At 35.4% G+C, this 20,601-nt stretch overlaps 1 protein-coding gene across 2 annotated transcripts in view; it reads right to left on the reverse strand.

Moving 5' to 3' along the window:
- The window catches only part of LOC129806418 (relaxin receptor 2), a 146,073-nt gene that overhangs the window by 119,002 nt on the left and 6,470 nt on the right, over nt 1-20,601 (reverse strand). For both annotated transcript variants that reach the window (XM_055855008.1, XM_055855000.1), the window contains exons 2-13: nt 9,820-10,095; nt 9,419-9,617; nt 9,223-9,300; nt 9,053-9,124; nt 8,886-8,957; nt 7,670-7,741; nt 7,411-7,551; nt 7,125-7,196; nt 6,980-7,051; nt 6,834-6,905; nt 3,074-3,190; nt 234-593 (exon numbers count right to left, since the gene is read on the reverse strand). In XM_055855008.1, the coding sequence (XP_055710983.1) occupies nt 234-593; nt 3,074-3,190; nt 6,834-6,905; nt 6,980-7,051; nt 7,125-7,196; nt 7,411-7,551; nt 7,670-7,741; nt 8,886-8,957; nt 9,053-9,124; nt 9,223-9,300; nt 9,419-9,617; nt 9,820-10,095 (1,603 nt within the window). The remainder of the gene's footprint in view (nt 1-233; nt 594-3,073; nt 3,191-6,833; nt 6,906-6,979; nt 7,052-7,124; nt 7,197-7,410; nt 7,552-7,669; nt 7,742-8,885; nt 8,958-9,052; nt 9,125-9,222; nt 9,301-9,418; nt 9,618-9,819; nt 10,096-20,601) is intronic.

Below are 20,601 nucleotides of genomic sequence, written 5' to 3' on the forward strand. Positions count from 1 at the left end.
AAACTTATGAAGTAAAACAAGACGACAAATTTCTGCCAGTGAGTGGTAAACAGTATATATAAATATGTCAAAGAATAACGGAAATGCTTCAAACAAAGCGTTTAATACTTCTTGAAAATTTAACCCAAAAGATAAGTTAATGCATTTCCATCAAATCCTAATATTTATCAAAATGTTAATGACCTTTTAATTCTGGGATAATAATATCATTTGCATATGTCCTTTTTCCTCACCTTGCTCGACTTGGTGGTCGTGGAAGAAGGGGTCTGGTGACGGATACAAGACGATCCCAGGTAATCAGCGTCAAAAATAATGTGGACGATAGACAGCTCAGAGTGCTCAGGAACCCGCAGAGAGAACAGGTACCGCTGTGCCTCCAATCCTCCTCGTGAAGTAGGTACTCCCCGCGGAAAGCTATATCAGCAGTAGCAATGATTGCCAGATAGATCCCCATAAGCAAATCGCTAGCAGCCAAATGTCTAAGATAAATTGTGTGCTCAATGTGACAAGACAAGCCACGTGAGCCAAGGGCAAGAGGTCCAAAGAGAACCAGGAGGTTCCCCACAATCCCAACGGCAGCCATCACCCACACGCTTAAATGAAAAACATGTATTCCCATATATATTATATACATACGACACACAACACTACCTTTAACCAATATTATTTTTACTCTAAACATGAAAACAACTACATTTGTTACATGTAGGGGAGACTGGGGTGATTTTATTAAATAGAAAAATTTTAAATTCAATATTTTTCTTAATAGAGAAACGAAGGCTTCAAACTTATACCATAGATAGCTCTCATGAGCCTTCTTAAACGTACGGGAAAGTGGGGCACGTTTGAATTGGGGAAGCTTTAAATTTTTAAAAGCAATTTTTAAAAGGATTTGAGCCTTATAGTGATGTAATTTAGCTTCACAATCGGTTAAGGGAGCTAAATTATATAGTCATAAGGTACATTTTCATTTAAAAATAGGTGAAAAAACTCTATTTCAAATCTTCCCCACTTTCCCCCACAAAGTTTTATGTGGTTCGAGAATGGAATACGAAAATTAGAAGAAAAAAATTTTGAATCCTATTTTTGTAAAATGTTTCTAACAGAAAATATCAATACAAATTTTCTTAACTAAATATACTTCTCATTAGTGAAAAATTGTTTTCGACAAAGTTATAGATGAAAAATTTCCTACAAATATTTGTAAATTTGATTTTTTTTCATTTGTGAAAGCAAAAAGTTACAACTTGCCCTATATCTGACAAAATTTACCCTAGAACAGTTTTGAGAAACTCCGTAAAACAGACTTTTGAAAAATGGCTTTGGAGAACGCTTTACCACCCATTTTTTTTATTTTCTTTCTCTATATAATATCGTTAAACAATTTAGTAAGTGATATAGTGTGCCAAATTTCGGCATAGTTGCATGCAAGCGTCAAAGTCTCAAGTTTGAAATATAATATTTTGAATACAAATTGATTTTTTTATTCTTTCTTCTGAAATAGTGTTGCTTGAAACCTTGGAAAGAGTTTACCGTCTTTATTTACTCTAAAATCATTCTTAATACATTTTAAAATGAATAAAAAATATAGACATAGCTTTGGTGCCCTATTTCGGCCATCTTCATTCTCATAGTTCCTTGCCCTTCGGGAATTTTTCCAATATATTTTTCATATCATCTCGTTTGTCGAAACTACATTTTTTGTTATTCATTTGCATTATATAAACTCTAGAGTACATAAAATCTAAAAGTTCATGGAAATTCGAGAAACAAAAAAGGTGGCCGAAATTGCAAGCTGGTCGGAATTTGGCACAGTTACCCTACACGCATTTATAATTTTAATTCACTCTTCAGAAGTTATGGAAAATAAATTGTAAATTATATTTTCAAATTTTCAATATTTAACAGTGATTACATCCGAGATAATTCTCGTGTTATTTCAATTACAAAAAAAAAAGAACATGAAAAATCATCCCACTTTCTTTTTAAAACTTTGAATTTATTATAGGAGTTCCAAATATTGAACGAATTGTAATTATGTAATATACTATGAAAACTTATTCATCAAGCAGACAGTGTTTAAAGAAGTGTCACATAACTACCTTTTTTGATTAATACCCCTTGCCTTTCAAAGGGTTTCTGACAAAATAACTAGACTATAAATTCTTTCAAAAAAAAAAAAAAAATGAAAACTGATTGAAATTCCTTGTTTAATTCTTGAATTTATATTCATTTGTATTTTGAGAAATATATACAAAATGACATTTTAAGGCTTAGTACATTTGATAAATATGTGTATTATTGTTATTTTTATTACTTGACTTAATTGTTTTGTTTTTCTTTTTACCAGTCTTACAAGACATCGTTGGAAAGCCTAGTTCAAAGGCTATGATAAAGACCATTTACACCGCCGCGTTACATTAAGTTTGAATTGTTTCAAAATCCGATTTTTTGACAATTGAATCCTAATCAGAACCTTGTGAAGATAATCAAATCTTAATGTACTTTGAACAAGAATATTGATTAGGTGTGTTACTAAAGATAGCAACATGAATAATTAACAATAAGCGAGGAATCGCAATTAAACACAAAAGAATGATAAGACCTAATAAGATCTAATGAAAAAGTTTCATGAAAGATAAAAGAGATGGGACGCGCATTTTCTTTCGCAAAAAAAACATTGAGAGTTTTAAAAATTAGTAAGCCTCAAAGTATTAAGTCAATTAATATTACGAGAGAGTGGGGCAATTTCATGCTGCTGGCAGCTTTTTGCATTACAAATCCTGCTCTAAATGAAGGTTAGAAATTTCGAAATTAACTGGTCTATTGAAATATTTTATACATGTACTGATAGATATTAGAAGATTTTTAAGAATTACGCATATGTAGCTCTTCCCCGTACTCCCCTATACCATTTTACAGAAAAGGCTGAAATTTTACTTGTAAAACAGTATGATATTTTGATAAAACATTTTCAGTGTTTAATCCGTTCACGTAAATAATTTTTAAAATATCTATCAAATACACGTAATTAAACATAACGTATTTGACTTTAACATTATTAAGGTCTCACCTGCCTCGCAGCACTGGATTGTCGAGCAAGTGCTTATCACTGGAGATACCATCTCCTCGTGGTTCACATACCCTCACATACATGGCAGCTCGACACAAATGAAACCATGAAAAGTATCTGCAATAGTACAGGAAAACCAATCATTTTAGTGGAAAAACCTCTTTCTCTAGACACTAGAATTTATCAAAATTAATGGTCAGGTGAACTTAAGAATTTACAATCAACCATTAGTCAGTTATTGATTTCTATTTAACTTCGAAAAAGTACCAATTACTCTCAATCACATCCATTTTCTGTACTCCTTTTTTGTCAGTAATAGTAACAAATGAGAAACGTATGACTTCCTTTATAATTTTTCTTATAAAAAACTTGTGAAATATAATGAAATATGAAATATCAATTTATGATTCTCTCAGAAATTATTGCTACTCATTTTCTGCACCAAAGTACAACTTTTTGGAGAATACATTTAATTCATAGTAACATAATATTTTGTTGAATTCACAGAACTTCCTGAAAAGCTTTTACAGAAGTTAAAATTAGCTATTTTAAAGTATAAACATTCAATTTTAATGCTACTCGTTTAAAATTAACTTTTGTCCGGTCAAAACGGAAGTGTTTCCGAATTAACAGGATTCAAAATTATTCTCAAAATGCATTTTAATTGAGTTATAAGCATATTTCCTGTCTAAACTTCTGGAAACACAATATTATAAAGGAAGAATATGGCAAAAAAGGGACAGATAATCCTAACCGGCTTATGTAGGTGAGATTCTTAACGTTAGCTAACTCGGAGTGCATGCAAATTCGTTTCAGAACTGAAATTGTGAGTCGCCATTCAGTTATCTTGAATCAAATTCGTGAAATTATACAAATTTTGTATTTAAATCAAAATATCAAGGATTTGGATGAACTGGCACAAAAGTGATATATATGGGTGAAATGTAAACCAGAATGTACTCTATAATTTTCCTATAGAACATGATCTCATCGATTACTCAGAAGCCAAGATAATCGAGGTTTTTTGTTTCTTAACTTGTTTTTTCATCCAGAGTGCCCCAAGTGTTCATTTGTTGAACTTCAACTATATCAAAGAATTGTTGTATTTTGTGGGACTTTCCATTTAAAACCATATTTTAAGTGTCTTTGTGGAGTAGAGGCAGTTAAATTGGCATCTGAGTGATTTCAAAGCGTTATTATGGAAAAAAATCAATTTTTCACACTTAAACGGCAAAATCGGAGTGATAGCGTAGTCTGAGCGGAAACTGATGTATGGACGAAATGTAGAGACAAATGTCCTCTACAATTATGTCGAAGTAATCATCAAAATCAGTTCAGCGACAGTCGAGATAATTGAGATTATGTGATATTGAAATTGGTTTTTCGACTGTGGCGCCCCTGGTGTTGGTCCCACGAAGTTCAAATATTTTAGAAAGTTGTAGCATTTGGTGAGATCTTTCGTTTAAGCCCTCAGTCATCAAAATCGGTCACATAGAACCGGAGATATGATTTTTTGAATTTCGTGAACTTTGACCCCTCATATCTCCGGTTCTGTTTTAACCACAGCGCACTTACGCACCATTTTGGAAACGTCCTAGAATGGACTACAACATACTAAAATTTCATTAACTTGCACAATGCCGTTTTTGAGAAAAGTGACTTTGAATTTCGATGAATTTTGACGCTATCACAGCGCCACCTGTGGTGACTTTTTGAACTTCCATCTGAAAGTGCTCATCGAGACGAAACCAAAAAGGTAAAATTTAGGTCGCTATATTAGTTAGAACCGGAGATAGAGGCCGGTCAATGTTCGAACTTTGACCTCTTATAGCTCGGGTCAGGGGTTATGGATCGACTTAAGGTTTTTTTTGTTTGATAGGTATAATCAACGGCTACAACATACTAAAATTTCAGCCCGATGCACAATGGAATTTTTGAGTTATTTAACTTATAAGATTTAAAAATTTTCTTTTTAATAATAGCGCCCCTAGCGGTGGTTTTATGAACTTGCGATGTTAGAAGAGGAAGTGGCATTTCACGAGAGCTTTCCAAAAAGCCCTCACTTTTTAAATTCTGATAATTAGAACCGGAGTTATGGCCATTTTAAGAAATTTTTTTTGGACCCTTATAGCTCGGGTCAGGGGGGTCGGGGGACCTTAAGTTTGGTATTGATGGAAAGCTCTAAGGCCCAGCTATAACATACTAAAATTTGAGCCCGCTCGATGCCATAGGGGCGGAACTATTGAGAAAACAAAAAAAGGGGGGTCTTCAAAATGGCGGAAGGAGGGGTGGGGGGTCAATGCACCAAGTTGCAATTTTCATACGATATTTAACCTTTGCCGAAAACTGCAAGTCGATATCTTTTTTAGTTTAGGAGCTATTAAGCTCCAAAGAGCGGCCGGCCGGCCGGCCGGGAACGTACAATAGCCACATATATATTCGTGATCAGGAAGTGGCGAAACACATTTTGGCCAAGTTTGAGGTCGATCGGACGACATGAAATTTTGTTAGGATTATAGTAGGTGAGATTGTTAAGAATCTCACCTAATACTTCGTCACATGCTTAAACTTGTTAGTTAATTAACTACTACACAGGTATTCTAATAAACTAAATTTAGAATTGTTTTATTTGATAAAGTCATTATTGCACTATCTCAGGAGTAAGTTAAAGTTCACAAATATGAACATTTTATGATGTTCTTCCCATTTACCATACCTTACCATGTTAGCCACTTTGAACTTTGAACTAAATATTAAAATCATCACGAAATATAAAACAAATATTTATTTACAAAGAAATATTTTCGTGTAAAATTGAATTGCTTGTCCAAAATCTATTTGAACTAGCTCATACTACTTTAAGATATTATAAATAAATCGAAGACCATCAGGTTTAGTAAAATCAGTTAACCCTTTCAGAATAAATGCTGTTTTCAGTGAGCTAGTCAAATACATTTTTTTTCCATAATTCTAAGTATTATTTTTCATTTCTCTAAACCTAAAGACTCTTTACTAAGAAGACGGATTATGTATTTTAAAAGATTTGAATTTCTTTATTAATTTCTAGAAGAAATCATTTTCAAAGTTTGTATATTGTTAATATTCATTGCTTTCATACTTTTGGCTAGAAACACCTTCGCTCATGAATTCTGTACTCCAAATTGTTTTGGAAATAAAAAATAAATCGCTTTATTGAAAAGGTAAAAATTGAAAGTCTTTATTTTTTCTTCAAATAGTGAGAGGAATTTATTTTCAAAAACGTTCAAAAACCTTGGTCTCGAACGATAAATGAAAATTTGAAGTTAAAATGAAGAATGTGGTAAAAATGAAATAGTCAACTTATGTATATAAGAAGAATTCAGGTACAAGACCCCAAGCCATTATCTTTAACTGTTTAGCCTATTGCTCTTGTAAGAACCAAATTAACGGAAATCATTGAACATGTAAAGATATGTTAAAAAAAACAAGTGCCTAAAGGATAGAAGATATAAAAAAAAATTGTAAATATCGAAAAGTAGAGGAAATAAATATGTGTATTCCTCTTTATATGGGTTTCGAGTATCGAGACGCAATACGATACCTTTAGAAAATTAAGGGAGAAGCGATATATAATTTATATTTCATACATCATAATTGCTCACTCCTCTTCCTTTTAAGTTGGAACAATAAAATGCGATTTCAGATACAAACTTTCCGAAACAAGTTATTGCAGAATTAAACATACGATTATTTATGGCATTGAAAATACAACTATACTTACATATGCTGCAAATGGGTTAAATTATGAAGAACCCTCTGATCAATTGTCTTGAAGGGATTCCCAGATAGATACCTGAAAATGGTAAGTATAACACCATTATTACATTTAATCTATGAAAAATTCAGCTGGAAGCGTTAGAAACTTACAATGATGTTAAATTTTCAATTCCATTGAAAGCGTTCAATTGAAACCCCTCAATTTGGTTGTTGTTCAGATTTCTGCAAATATTTGATATTGTTAGAAATACGTAACCGTGCGCATCCTTTTCCGGCATTTTCAAGATATACTCACAGTCCTGTTAAATTGGGAAGTAGGTAGAATGTGTCGTTATCGATTTGAATTAAATGATTTCCAGACAAGAATCTAGTTGGAAAAAAAAAATTGAAGGCACATGGTATATTTTTCCACGATGTATTCTCCTAGTGTTTAAGAATTTTTCAATTACATCAGATGACAATAAAGAAGAGATTGATGAGACTTATTACAATTTTTCAATTGATAAAGGGATTTAAGCGCAATACTGTCATGTTCAGAGATTTTATAATGGACACGTACAGAATCCTTATCAATTACTCACAAATGTTCCAAAGATGGGAGATTGAGAGCATTCTTCGACACGCGCCGAATTTGATTGTCAGCCAGAGAGAGTGTTATTAAATTCTTCAAATGCGGCAACATTCCACTGGTTAGAGTTGTGAGACGGTTTCCGTTGAGGAAGCTATTTTTTCGTCGATCGAAAGATAAAAATATACGAGTCAATTTCCTCAATAAGTGAAAGAAGAACTTTTTTCATGGACACGGGGAAAAGTGCGGAGTCAAGAAACTTCTCTACTTACAGAATTTGCAAATTTATTAGTGGCGCCAGCACTGCTTCGGTGAGCACCGCGAGACGATTATCCCGAAGGTCTCTATTGGAGATGAAAAGAATGCCTCCATTAATCATATCAATTTTTTAGATATTGATTACTGTAAAATTGCCCCATAATTACTCTTATTATTCTGTGCCTGAAAATCTCATTGCTAAGCCTTTAAGACGAATGGATCACCGGTGAACAACCCAAGACCATAGGCATAAACCTTTTTGATCAGCTTCTTCTTGAAATTACTTTTGTGACTTAACTTTAAATTTTATCAAATGATTTTTTTTTATTTCTCTTGTTTTTTTTATTTGCTTTTAGCTTACTTGAGTTTTAGTTTTTTTTTAAATTATTTTCTCAATTCAATGTTCACTGGAAATGCAACCAATTACAATTTATAATACTGTGATATTGATCTTCCAGTTTACATTTGATTTCTAAATTCTGACAAAACTGTAAGACCTTTAGGTACTTTAGGCAATGATCCTTATAGTCCTTATTGTAAAATTATATAAGCTGTGTATCAATCAATAAATTACTATTAATATTATTATCCAAACATCGAAAAATATAATATTTATATGAAATAAAATCCTTACTGAAATAAATATGTAAATTTTAAATATATATTATATAAATCAGATTATTATATTGTCTTCAAAACTCAGAGAAAAATAATAAATTGACCCAATTTTTAACTATTAAATTTTTTCGCGTCTTTTGGGACTAGGACGGACCTACAATCTAGGTACCCAAAAGAAATGGATACTTCGGGAAAACAATTTTATTGAACTATTAAGAAAATTATTTATTGTTTTTATATATATCTTTAAAATTAAAATAAAGAAATATTTCAATATCGTAAATTTAAACTATTCAATTCCAACAGACGGATTTTTGCAAAATTAAATTTGCAAATGTACACAATCAATTTAATTTTTTATTCAACTAAAAAGCCTTGTCATTATTCGGTTTGTCAGATTCCTCGTCGTCCTTAAAAAGTGCTTAAAGTTCTAATAACATAATCGAAATTGAACCTTCTGTCTTTGGATCTAAAAAAAGCACTTATTGAGCTTTTTTCTCAATTTCATCTATTATGTATCTTCGCCGCAAATATCACAGATAAAAAATCCCAAGCAACGTTTTTTTCTAATCTTTTTGAAATGGTTATTTGTCGTACAATATATATACTCACAATTCAATTAAATGCTGAAGACTCGCGAATGCAAAGCTCTGTATCTCAAAGATACGGTTGCTTGCGAGGATTCTATGTAAAAAAATAAATAAAAACGAAGAGTGATGTTTAATGTGCCAATAAATATTTATATTTGTGCATAAAAAAAATATCGAAGAAAGACATACAGAACTGTGAGCTTTGTCCCTTCAGGAAATAGAAAGTTTGGTAGAATTTCAATTTGATTCTGATCCAAGTATCTGAAAAATCACGCAAGTAGAAAATATATTCTTTTAGTAGAAGAAAATAACATCAGTTATAGAATTTGCATGTTTAGCTGAGAGATGTCTGCACTTACAGTATATCTACAAAGTCATCTTTAAATCGCTGGAATGCTAGAGATTTCACCTCCCGAATGGAACAGTGCTTGAGGGTTCTGTCATCCATTATCACCAGATGATGAAATGCATTGTTGGAAATTTAATAAGAGTGAATAAAGTGGATATTTACTTGCATGAAAATAACACGGTCAAATGTGTTTACTCTGCACTCACAGTTTTTGGGATGGTGGCAGATTTTCTAAGAAAGCACTGTCAAGGGTGGCAAAACGATTTCCACTCAATTCCAGAAGAGAAATACCAGAACTGGGTAAAGGCGATGGGATTCTCGTCAGACCTTGGAATTGACAGTGAACCTCTTTCAGCTTACACTTGCACGTACTGTTGAGATCAGGATATTCGAGGAAACTGTAATCTAACACCAGATAATATGACAGAGAGTGGAAAATCACCTTAGCTAATTAACACATTTTCCCTGAGCCAGTCACACCAGATATTTGCTAAATGGGCTATATTATTATATAAATTCTTGAAAATCCGACATTGCACAGCACCTGTATATGACTTTTTCACGAGACAATCTAGAATTAATATTATAATTTGAGAAAGCAATTTACCACACTGTCCCCAGGGAATATCATCTGTAAGTGCCCCGATGTTCTTTCGGAAGAGATGATCATAAAACAAATCCACTGATTGATCATCGCAATTCCACTCATCCGATCCGTCATAACAATCAGGTTCCTGATTGCAATTCAAATGCTGAGCTACACACAAAATTGAGTCGTTGCACATGAAGTAGCTGGCAATGCATGAAAATCCACCCTCTGGCTTGTAAGTCTCCAAAATCTCTCCGGAAATAGCCATTGAAGGCAGCATCGAAGACGTTGAGACTGTAATGTAAAATATAATTATTTTATTGATCATAATGTGAAAATGAGAAATGCGATATGTATAATACGAAATTTCCACGTCCCAAAAATTTATTTAATTTCTTTTATTGTAAAACAATGTTAAGCATTATTACAGGTACTCTGAACTATTAGTCAAAAATTGGGAAATTTTTGAAAAGGGTTTGATTTGATTCACTTAACCCTTTAAGAATGAGTGAGATACCGGTGTTCCAAAAACAAAAACTTTTTTTTGACTATAGAAAGTTATCATGATCTCTAAATAGTCGGAAAAAATAGTTTATGTTTTTGGATACCGGTGTCCCATTCATCCTTTTTAAGGGTTGACCATAGTATTAGAAGTTTTAAAGCTTTAAGAAAGAATAGGGATTACAAACGACCATATAAATCTCCTCTGAGTTAAAAACATGGTAAGTTTCAAATCTTTATATATTTATATTAAAATATTAACTCTATTAAACTGAAAAATAAGATCTAAAGCAATATAATGATATTCCAAAACTCAGATGAATTTTAGCACTTGATGTGATCTTTATTTTTTGCAAAATACAAAATATTTATGTTCTATCCTCACCTTGAAATAGGGATAAAATTTAGTTAAGACTATCCCAACTTGTTGCCCAAATTTTCCTGAATAAAAAGGCGGTGAAGATCTTTCCAGAAACACTACTTTACTAACAAAACTCACTATATTTCACAGAGATTAATTAATTCACTTTGATATACTTCGATATTGACTGATTGACGATTTGAATAAGAGTGATCGAGGGGGAACAATTATAAATTATTGGGACTGATGATAAAAGAGGAAAGAGCTCACACGAGTTGTGGAGGGGAGCAATCGGTCTCCCTCTAACACCTCCCCCCTTCGAGGAAGACGTGAAGACGTCTTCAAAAACGGTCACTAAGCCTTGTAGGGACAATCCTTTGAGAATTGCGGCGTCGGCGATACAGCGGTGTCCTAACTGGGCGCGCATTATCCTCTGCTGCATTCTGCTCAGGTGTTGTTGGATCCGAAATGTTTCCGGAGGAATGTCCAGGTGTGGCTGATGAATCTGACAATGGTGATGGCGTACCAATCGAGGTTGAAGAAGATGAAATTGTAATGGGTTCAGGTTTGGGAGTCCTTGGTGGTGTTCTGGGACTGGCTGGCGTTTCAGGCTCTGGTAAATTCTCAGGTAGAGATCGAGTGGATCGTGGAGTGGTGAAGAGTGGCAGAGAATCTGGAACTCTACTGGCTTCGGAATATCTACGTTTGAGCTGATTAATGTGGGCTCGAATAATTGTCCCATTGGCCAGTCTAACGTTGTAGTTCACTGTTCCACGTCTCTCAATGATGGTGCCAGATACCCAGGTGAATCTCTCACCCCCTTGAGCATATCTTTTTGCAAACACCTCCTCCCCCCTTGTGAAAGAACGGGACTTGGTGCCATGACGACGGTTATATGCTTCTTCCATTCTCTCATTCCTTCGTGTGGGCTCTTCAGCTGGTATCTTGAGAAGGTCAAACACTGTTCTAACCTTTCGTGAAAAAATCACCTCAGAGGGAGATTTTCCTTCTGGCGAATTTTCGTTTGGGGTGACACGATAATTGGCCAGGAAATGCTGGAGAGCTACCTCGATTGACAGGGACTTCTGTTTCTCCAATGAGCGCTTGAGAGTGTCCACAAAACGTTCGCATTGCCCATTGCTGGCTGGAGAATAGGGTGCAGTGCGAATATGGTTGATGCCATTCCTCTTGCAGAAGTCACTGAACTCATCACTGGCAAATTGTGTGCCATTGTCACTCACGAGAATCTCAGGAAGACCAAATCGTGCGAAGCACTCACGCAGTTTGGCGATAGTGACTGCGGTGGTCATGGATGGAGTCCTGAAGATTTCTGGCCACTTGGAATACGCATCCACTATCAGCAGGAAGTACTCATTTTTGTACTTGGCGTAATCCACGTGAATACGTTGCCAAGGGCATGAAGAGAGTGGCCAAGAAGAAAGGTGTGATTTTACGGGAGTTTTACTGGCGGTGGCACATTCCTGGCAATTCCGGACTAGACGCTCGATGTCCTCATCCATTCCAGGCCAAAATACATATCCTCTCGCTAGGGATTTCATGCGAGCCATGCCTGGATGCGCCTGGTGTAGCTGCTTCAGTATTTTGACTCGGAATGCTTCAGGAATGACCAACCTCTCCCTGTAAAATACACAACCTTTAATTAACGAGAGAGCATCACGAATTCTAAAGAATTTCGAAACTTCCCTGGACTGAATTGAGTTCCGTGAAGATGGCCATCCTCCAGTGATGTATCTCGCCACTTCCTGAAGTACTGGAGAATTCTGAGAAGCACGCAAAACCATCTTGAAGTCCACAGGGAGATGAGATGCAGCATCTCTGGCAATTGCATCGTCTTGGGCTGTCTCTGACTCAATCATGGCGATGATCACCTCATCATCTTGGCGTCTCTGAGCAGAGATGAGTCGAGAGAGGACATCTGCATGTCCAAATCGGTCAGTAGAAGTGTAGCGGATGTCGAAATCATATCCAAGGAGGATCAGAGCCCAACGTTGGAGACGATTTGCAGTATGGACAGGGATGCCTTTCTTGTTGCCAAAGACAGACACCAGAGGCTTGTGGTCAGTCAGGAGGGTGAATTTGCGCCCATAAATGAAGCGGTGAAACTTCTTGACTGCGAAGATGATCCCAAGAGCCTCTTTCTCGATCTGACTGTATCGAGATTCGGTATCCGTGAGCTTCCGGGACGCGTGATAGAAAGCTTTTTGACTTCCATCCGGGAATTCATGATAAGCGACACATCCAATGGCATGGGATGATGCGTCTGAGGCAACAATGATCGGAAGATGCGGGTTGTAATGCGTCAGGAGCAAGTCCGATCTCAGAATGTCCTTGAATCTCCTAAAAGATTGCTCGCATTCCCTTGTCCATCGCCATGAAACTCCTTTCTTGAGAAGACGGTCCAGGGGGGCACGAATTTCGCTCATTGAGTGCACGAACTTCCCCCAGAATTGCACAGCACCCAGAAAGCTGCGAAGTTCCTGGATATTTTTGGGAGCTGGCATCTTCTCAATAGCATCTACCTTGCCAGGATCAGGGCGCAGTCCATCTCTATCTGCAATGACACCGAGGAATTTGATCTCATTGGAGAAAAACTTACATTTTTCCAGCTTCACTCGAAAATTGTATTCCTGGAGACGTTTAAAAACTGCCTTGAGCGTGGAAAAATGTTCCTCTGCATCCGAACTGGCCACACAGATGTCATCGAAATAAGAAATGACACCCGGAATACCCTGAAGCATCCGTTCGACTATCTCTTGAAAGATTCCCGGAGCACTGCGAATGCCGGGAGGGAGCCGGTTAAAACGAAACAAGCCACGGGGAGTGTGGATTGTGAGTAGCTTGCTGGACTCCTCGTCGACGGGAATTTGCAGGTAGGCATCGGAAAGATCGATGTGGCTAAAGATTTGCTTGTCAGAGAGGCGGCTGAACAAGCTATCAGGATCAGGGATTGGGTAATTATTTGCTTCGACTGCTTCGTTGAGTCCAGTGGAATAATCCCCACAGATCCTAATCTTGCCACTTGGCTTTCGAGCTACGACAATCGGTGCTGCCCATGGTGAGAATTCGACAGGTGTAATGATACCTGATGACTGGAGACGCTCGAGTTCCTCATCAATGGTACTCATCATGTGGAAAGCAACCGGTCGTTTGGGGCGGAAAATTGGCACGGCATCGCCCTTGAGGTGGATAGTGGCAGAAGCTTTGGTACAAAGCCCCATTTCCGGACTAAACACGATGGGAAAAGACGCTTGTAGATCCCTGACAGCCTGCGCGGTTTCAATATCGCGTTTTAGGGAATTGCAGAAGGCACTGGGAGCGATATCCCACAATCCCAAGTCTTCTATCCACTCAATGCCAAACAGATTGGTGCGTGTATTGCGTGAAACAAAACAGCGACCTTGGATGATCTTGCCCAGGAGGCTGATACGACACTCACACTCACCTTCGAGTGGAATTTCATGAGCCTGGGCATCCTTCACACAGGTGGAAGCAGGGAAAAGCTTCGGCTTTCCAATGGCTTCCCATGTCTCAAGGGAAATGACTGATACATCTGCTGCACAGTCCAGTTGAAAGTCCACAAGTCGGTCATTGACCCGAGGAGAGAGAAATTTCCTCCCAAATTGCCTCGTAGAAAAAACTGCATTTGTTCTGGCTTGTGGCTTTTTGCCCTTGTTATTTTGCCTCTTGTTGGAATTAATCCTCTGTGAATTGTTTTTTTGTGAGTTGCTCTTCTGTGGAGTTTGCCCCTCTTTACTCCGTTGAGGTGGACAATACCCAGATTTATGCCCAACGGTATTGCATTCAGTACATCGAGTAGCGGTATGTGGGCAATCCCGAACCCAGTGCATTGACCCACAGAGATAGCAAGGTCGATGAGGACGATCTTTCTTGGAAGATGAACTCTTTTGGATGCTATTCACACTGGATGATGGGGCGTCGACTCTGGAGTCGCTCTTGATGTTGAGAAGTCTCCTGGCCTCCTCAACCATGAATTCCAGCGTGATATTCTCTGAAGGCTCTGTCTCAAACTTTGTGAGCAATTGTTCACGCACAAGCACAAACTTTTCACTCTGGAGGCTTAAGACAAAGATGAGCGATTTAAAATGGTCCGGGGTGCATTCAGGAAGGCGAAAAGCCTCGCAATGACGATTGACTATGCCTGCGTGCGTAGTCAGATCATCAGAATCCTTGATAACCAGCTGTAGACACTTCCTGCGGGTGCAAAAAAGTGACTCTCCCTTGCCAAAGAGCTTCGTGAGAGACTTCACACTTTCTTCGAATGAAAGCTCTGAGGGATTACGCGGCAATAAATTGCTCGCATACTTCTCATATGAAGTGGCATCGAGACGCCTGAGGAGGAGCCGCACTCTCGCTGCGTCGTCGAGATCCTTGCCATCTTCCAGAAACGTCGATTTGTAACGCTGATACCAGGTATCAAACGTTAAATTCTGCTCCGGGGCGTGAGTGAATGGCGTGATTCCCCGAGCAAGTGCTTCTGTGGCAACTTCTTTTGAAGCCTGAGGATAAGGTGCTGGTTTGGATTCTTTCCGCTGCTCCTTCATCTCCTCAAGAAGAGAGATCATGGTGGCCATGAGTGTTTCCATCTTGGGTCCGTCGGATTGAGCCATCTCGTTCGCCAGATGTTCTATCCTCACCTTGAAATAGGGATAAAATTTAGTTAAGACTATCCCAACTTGTTGCCAGATGTTCTATCCTCACCTTGAAATAGGGATAAAATTTAGTTAAGACTATCCCAACTTGTTGCCCAAATTTTCCTGAATAAAAAGGCGGTGAAGATCTTTCCAGAAACACTACTTTACTAACAAAACTCACTATATTTCACAGAGATTAATTAATTCACTTTGATATACTTCGATATTGACTGATTGACGATTTGAATAAGAGTGATCGAGGGGGAACAATTATAAATTATTGGGACTGATGATAAAAGAGGAAAGAGCTCACACGAGTTGTGGAGGGGAGCAATCGGTCTCCCTCTAACAATTTATTAAAACCGGCAAAATATTGAGGAACATTATAGAAAAGTCTATATTTTCTGAATTACAAACATTTATTTTTTTTAATAAAATTTAGTAACAAAATTCTTGTCCATTTATAATTTTAGTGTTAAAAAGCCTTAAAAACATATAGTAATATAAAGATATTTCTAATTTAAAAAAAAAAAGATTTTTCTAACTGAAAACTGGGCCATTTTTGACCAGTAATTGAAAGACTTTCAGACATTTTGCAATTCTGATCATCCAGATCATCTTTCTGATTATGAACCAATAAAATTTTTTAAAACAATGGTTTTATTTTTTATTATCCCTAAACGCAACTGTAAAGACCTGTACAGCCATGAGAATTAGGCGGGAGACGGCGTTTCAAAAGCCGTCAAATTTATTGTTGACTTTAACGATTTAACTTTTTAATAATAATTATATTGAATATTTTCTAATTGAAATTTTGAAAATCTGATTATTGGACTAATTTATTTTAAAAATTACAGGATTTATAACGGAAGGTACACTTCTCAAAATTTACATACAAATTATCAATGTTATTAATTATCCTAAGCTTATTTAATATGCATATAAATAAACCACAATATCATGCTCTATTAATTAGGAAGAGTGGTAAGAGCTAACCGAATACATAATTTTGTGTTGCAAATTCTCAGTTAATCCGTACTCTTCAACCTACGTGGCATTAAAATTGCTTTTCAAATTCCTAATCGTCTAGTTTAAATACATGAAATTTACCAAAATAACTTCGTGTGAAACTGCTATTGCACTTGGACTATCAGATTCACCTGTCAAGGAAGCTAATGAAGTTCTGGGTGGAAGTTTTGGGAGGGATATCCCAACCTTGCCTGTTAATTGTCAGCAAATGAGTGTTAGCAATTGCGGTAGTTTATCTTCTGAACTAAACAGAGAGACGTCGAGCGAGGCGTTTTGACGCCAATGAAGACGTGTAAATATAGACACATTGCGCCGCAGCGCAATTAAGAAGCACACCTTTGTTATGTTTAATTGTTAATAAGCCTATTTAGGAGAGCAACAAATTGTTTCGCTGAAGGAAGTCGTGAGGACGAAGACATATTTCGAGGAGTGTGTAAACATTATCAGAAATGTGCGTAATATGAAAAATAAAGTTAGGGATGGTTGTTTGTTGTTTACCGAAATTCTCACCTCAATCGTTCAAGATATAGTTGACAATGCTAATATGAAGAGGGTAGCAAAAAATCCGTAATCACCTCCGTGAAAGGTAATACCTCATATAGAAAAGATAGTGACTTATTGGGAAAAAAAAGTTTGATGAACCTTATCTGATATAAGCGAACTAGTTACAACAATTAACCATTAGCATTGGTTTTGTTATTGAATCTACAGAGTATTTTGGCACTGAATATTGGTTTTTTGATAAGATATTAGGAGAACATCCTTTCCATGCATTTGATTACTTTTGCAATTTTCCACCAATTGTTGTGCCCTTGGATAAATTTTATCGTTTACCCTGCCAATATATTATATTTCTGTTAATGCAGAGATGCAATGCAGAAGTCAAGGCAAAAATTAATAGTGACACATGGTTAAATAAATATAAATACTTATCAAAAGTTGAGAAATTTATGTGATAGCTGTCTTTTTTGCAGCTTGAGAAATTTTAAACTAAATCCAAAAACACCAGGCGAAATAATTCACAAATAATCAAACAAAAGAATATAATTGTAAATATACTTCCAACAAGAATAAGCAATTTCTTCTGAACATCCCCCTAGAGAATCTTCCCAAATGAAAATATTTGTAAGTCTCTACTTGTGTTCTTCACTAGATATAATTTGTTTCACACACTTAGTTGACTCGAACTTCACTACACACTTGAAATCAATTTTGACGTAAACCTTTCATTATATGTAATATTTTCTGGTTTATTTTCATTATGCACATAATAATTTCTCGCTTACAGACTTTACTTTAAAATTTTCACCAAATTATAAGTAAAATTAAATATTTCCTAGAATTATTAACGTGTTAACACAATCACATTTACAACCTCGTCTAGATTCTTCTTGATATCGAGTACGAAAATTATCTTTAGCTTTTGAAAGACGGAAAGTTTGGAATAATATCGTAAATGTCCTTAAGCTATACACACTCATTAAACATTTAAACAAATAAAGGTGTTTTGATATGCATATATCGAAAAATAAATGAATGTAGGACATACCATAGGTGCGAGTGACTTTTTTACTCCGTGGATGACTTTGACCTTTGACCCCCTCCTGTTCGTAAGCTTTTCTTTAATTCTAATGTTTAATACCGGTTCTCACCGCTCAGACATGGTAAATTGGACCCGTAAAGACCACCCTTAAGTTCTAAAAAGAAAAGCTTACGAACAGGAGGGTTCAAAATCACCCGCAGGGGTCAAAGTCACTCGCACTTGTGGTACCCTACTGAATTTTCAGTTAAACAACATTTAAATATTTAAGTTAAATATTCGACTGCTCAAACAAAATATAAGGTGCATTTTTCGAAATCGCCAACTCTACAACTCTCTTAGAGACAATTAATTGGAGGGGCAATCCGTGGCGAAACATGCAGGGGGTAAATTCATAGTCTCAGATGTTATTGAGGTTTAGATATGTTAAAAAAAAAAACAAGAAAAAATAATATTCCCATATTTTTTCTTTTGACTTAAACAAAACTCCTAGTCTAAGATACAGTAGACTCTCACTCAATCGGCTCTTTATCAATCGGGCGACAAATTTTGTTGACAGTTTTCACGCTTAATTATGAAGCTAATTTACTCAAATTCGCTGTAGTTCTTCCTATTTTATCGTGATTCTTTATAATTGAGCGCTTTTTGTGGAATTTATAAAGGCTTTGACACTAAATTCTATCGCTAAACCGGATGACATTTTGCCCCATATTCCCGATTGAGAGAGAGTCTACTGTATACAGCGCTAAAGATACATGTCATGATCATTTCTCACTTGCATTTTATACTTGATACTTTATATACTCGATTTTAAATTATGTATTCAAAAAAAAATAAAAGAAATATTTCACCAAATTGAAAATCTCAAAATTTCGTAATTTTTACTGTTGATCAGTATTTGAGTATTACATACCCTCAAAAAAGTATCAACCTCAATTTTTGATTTTGACTACTTAATTTTATTTAAGTTGTCTTTAAGAAATTTAATTCACAAATGAAATCTTCCCCTTGCAGGTAACGTAGTACCTTAATTGTACTAACCAACAATAGAAATATCAAATTTTTGGATTTGCCATTAAAAAATTTTTTTTTGAGTTTCTAAAAACAACCGTTTTATCAAAAACAAAACTTTACCTAACTTGTCTAACTTTACCATTATGACGTCTACACATTGGAAGTAATTTTCGTAAAAATTTCCCTTTAAAAAAAATTGACGGTTGTGCCTGCAATATTTTGGGAAATTTTCTTTAAAAAAAGCATTTTTTTTTAATTGCTCCGCAGTGTGTAGACGGCTTTAAAGTGTCCAAAATTACAACCTGTCCCAAATTAGGAGCACTTCCCCTATAGCTATAGAAATTTTTAGTTTAAAAAAATCCATTTTATTTCTTTATATAAAAAAAATAATTGTTTATCAATCTTACTAACCTATGTATGTAGTTCTCTAAAGAATCAGTCTAAGTAGCTACCTTAAAAATTTCAAATCACTGGACAAAAGTTATTCGAATTCTGCTACTATATAGACGTGTTTTAAAATATAATTTTGAGAAAAAGGCATTTAAAATAAATTATTTTATTTTATACAATGGACTTTTGTTAAGAGTTACTTAAAAATCGTCAACTTTTAAGTAGTTTATTTTTCAATATTAGATATGCTGCATCATTCTTAACATTTTTTACGTCAATAATAATTTAAATAGGAACTTTACAATAAGGATTCATAAGCTTTAATTAAGGTTATTTTATTGTAACCTATCGACGAGAAGTAGTTATTCCATCCTACAACGGGATTCTGAATTCTGACTACATTTTCTTTTAAAGTGGGAAGTTTACATATTTCTACAAGTCAATATGAAAAAAAATACATCATGAGTGTTTTTTCCTAAAAATTTTAGATTCCGTATAATGACCCTACAAAAACAGCAATAGAGATTTTTATACGCATATGACTATCGTAGGTTTATCCATGTTTTACTATTCTGTGTTTGACTTTTGACTTCGAGAGTATTCTGTATGTATGCAATATTCCTGATATCTTGCATTCTGTTTTCCCTAAAGGGCAAAAAAACTACTATCAAGCCTTTCATGTGCTTTAAAATTACTTCAGAATATGTATTTATCTATAATTCTTAAAATTTCCCTTTAGTTCTCAATATTGCAAAACCCAGTGATTGTCATTGTACGGAACTTAAGTAAATATTTTCTGAAAGATTTTGCAACCTCACATGTTACGAACAAAAAGAGCATTTGCGAATACGATGGAAACCTCTTATAAATAGAATAAATCAATTGAATTGCATATTTTCGTCTGGATTAAATCAACATTGTAAAATCAAAGGCAAGTTGGCGTTTAAACTTGACACTGAATCCATTTCAATAAGCTCATACACTTTTTAATATTCGAGTATGAACGATAATTTCACTATAATCAATTTTTAATTTCTATCAATAGAGATAAATTAAGAAACGTATACATAATTTATGTATGTATAAAAAATATTGATTTTGTGAAATGATTTGTCCAACAACTTTTGCAATACTACTAGCCCTACTTTTAAAATCTTTCTTACGCCAACTTCTAAGAACTAGTGGGCTTTCAACCAATAGTAACTTTCAAACAATTTCAATTTCCGCTTTTCATCCTCACACAAATTAAAGTGCTCAAATCTTTTCTGGCCAAATATCTCAACACAGTTTCG

This window comes from Phlebotomus papatasi, chromosome 1, assembly GCF_024763615.1.
Source record: "Phlebotomus papatasi isolate M1 chromosome 1, Ppap_2.1, whole genome shotgun sequence".
Taxonomy (NCBI): Eukaryota; Metazoa; Arthropoda; class Insecta; order Diptera; family Psychodidae; genus Phlebotomus; species Phlebotomus papatasi.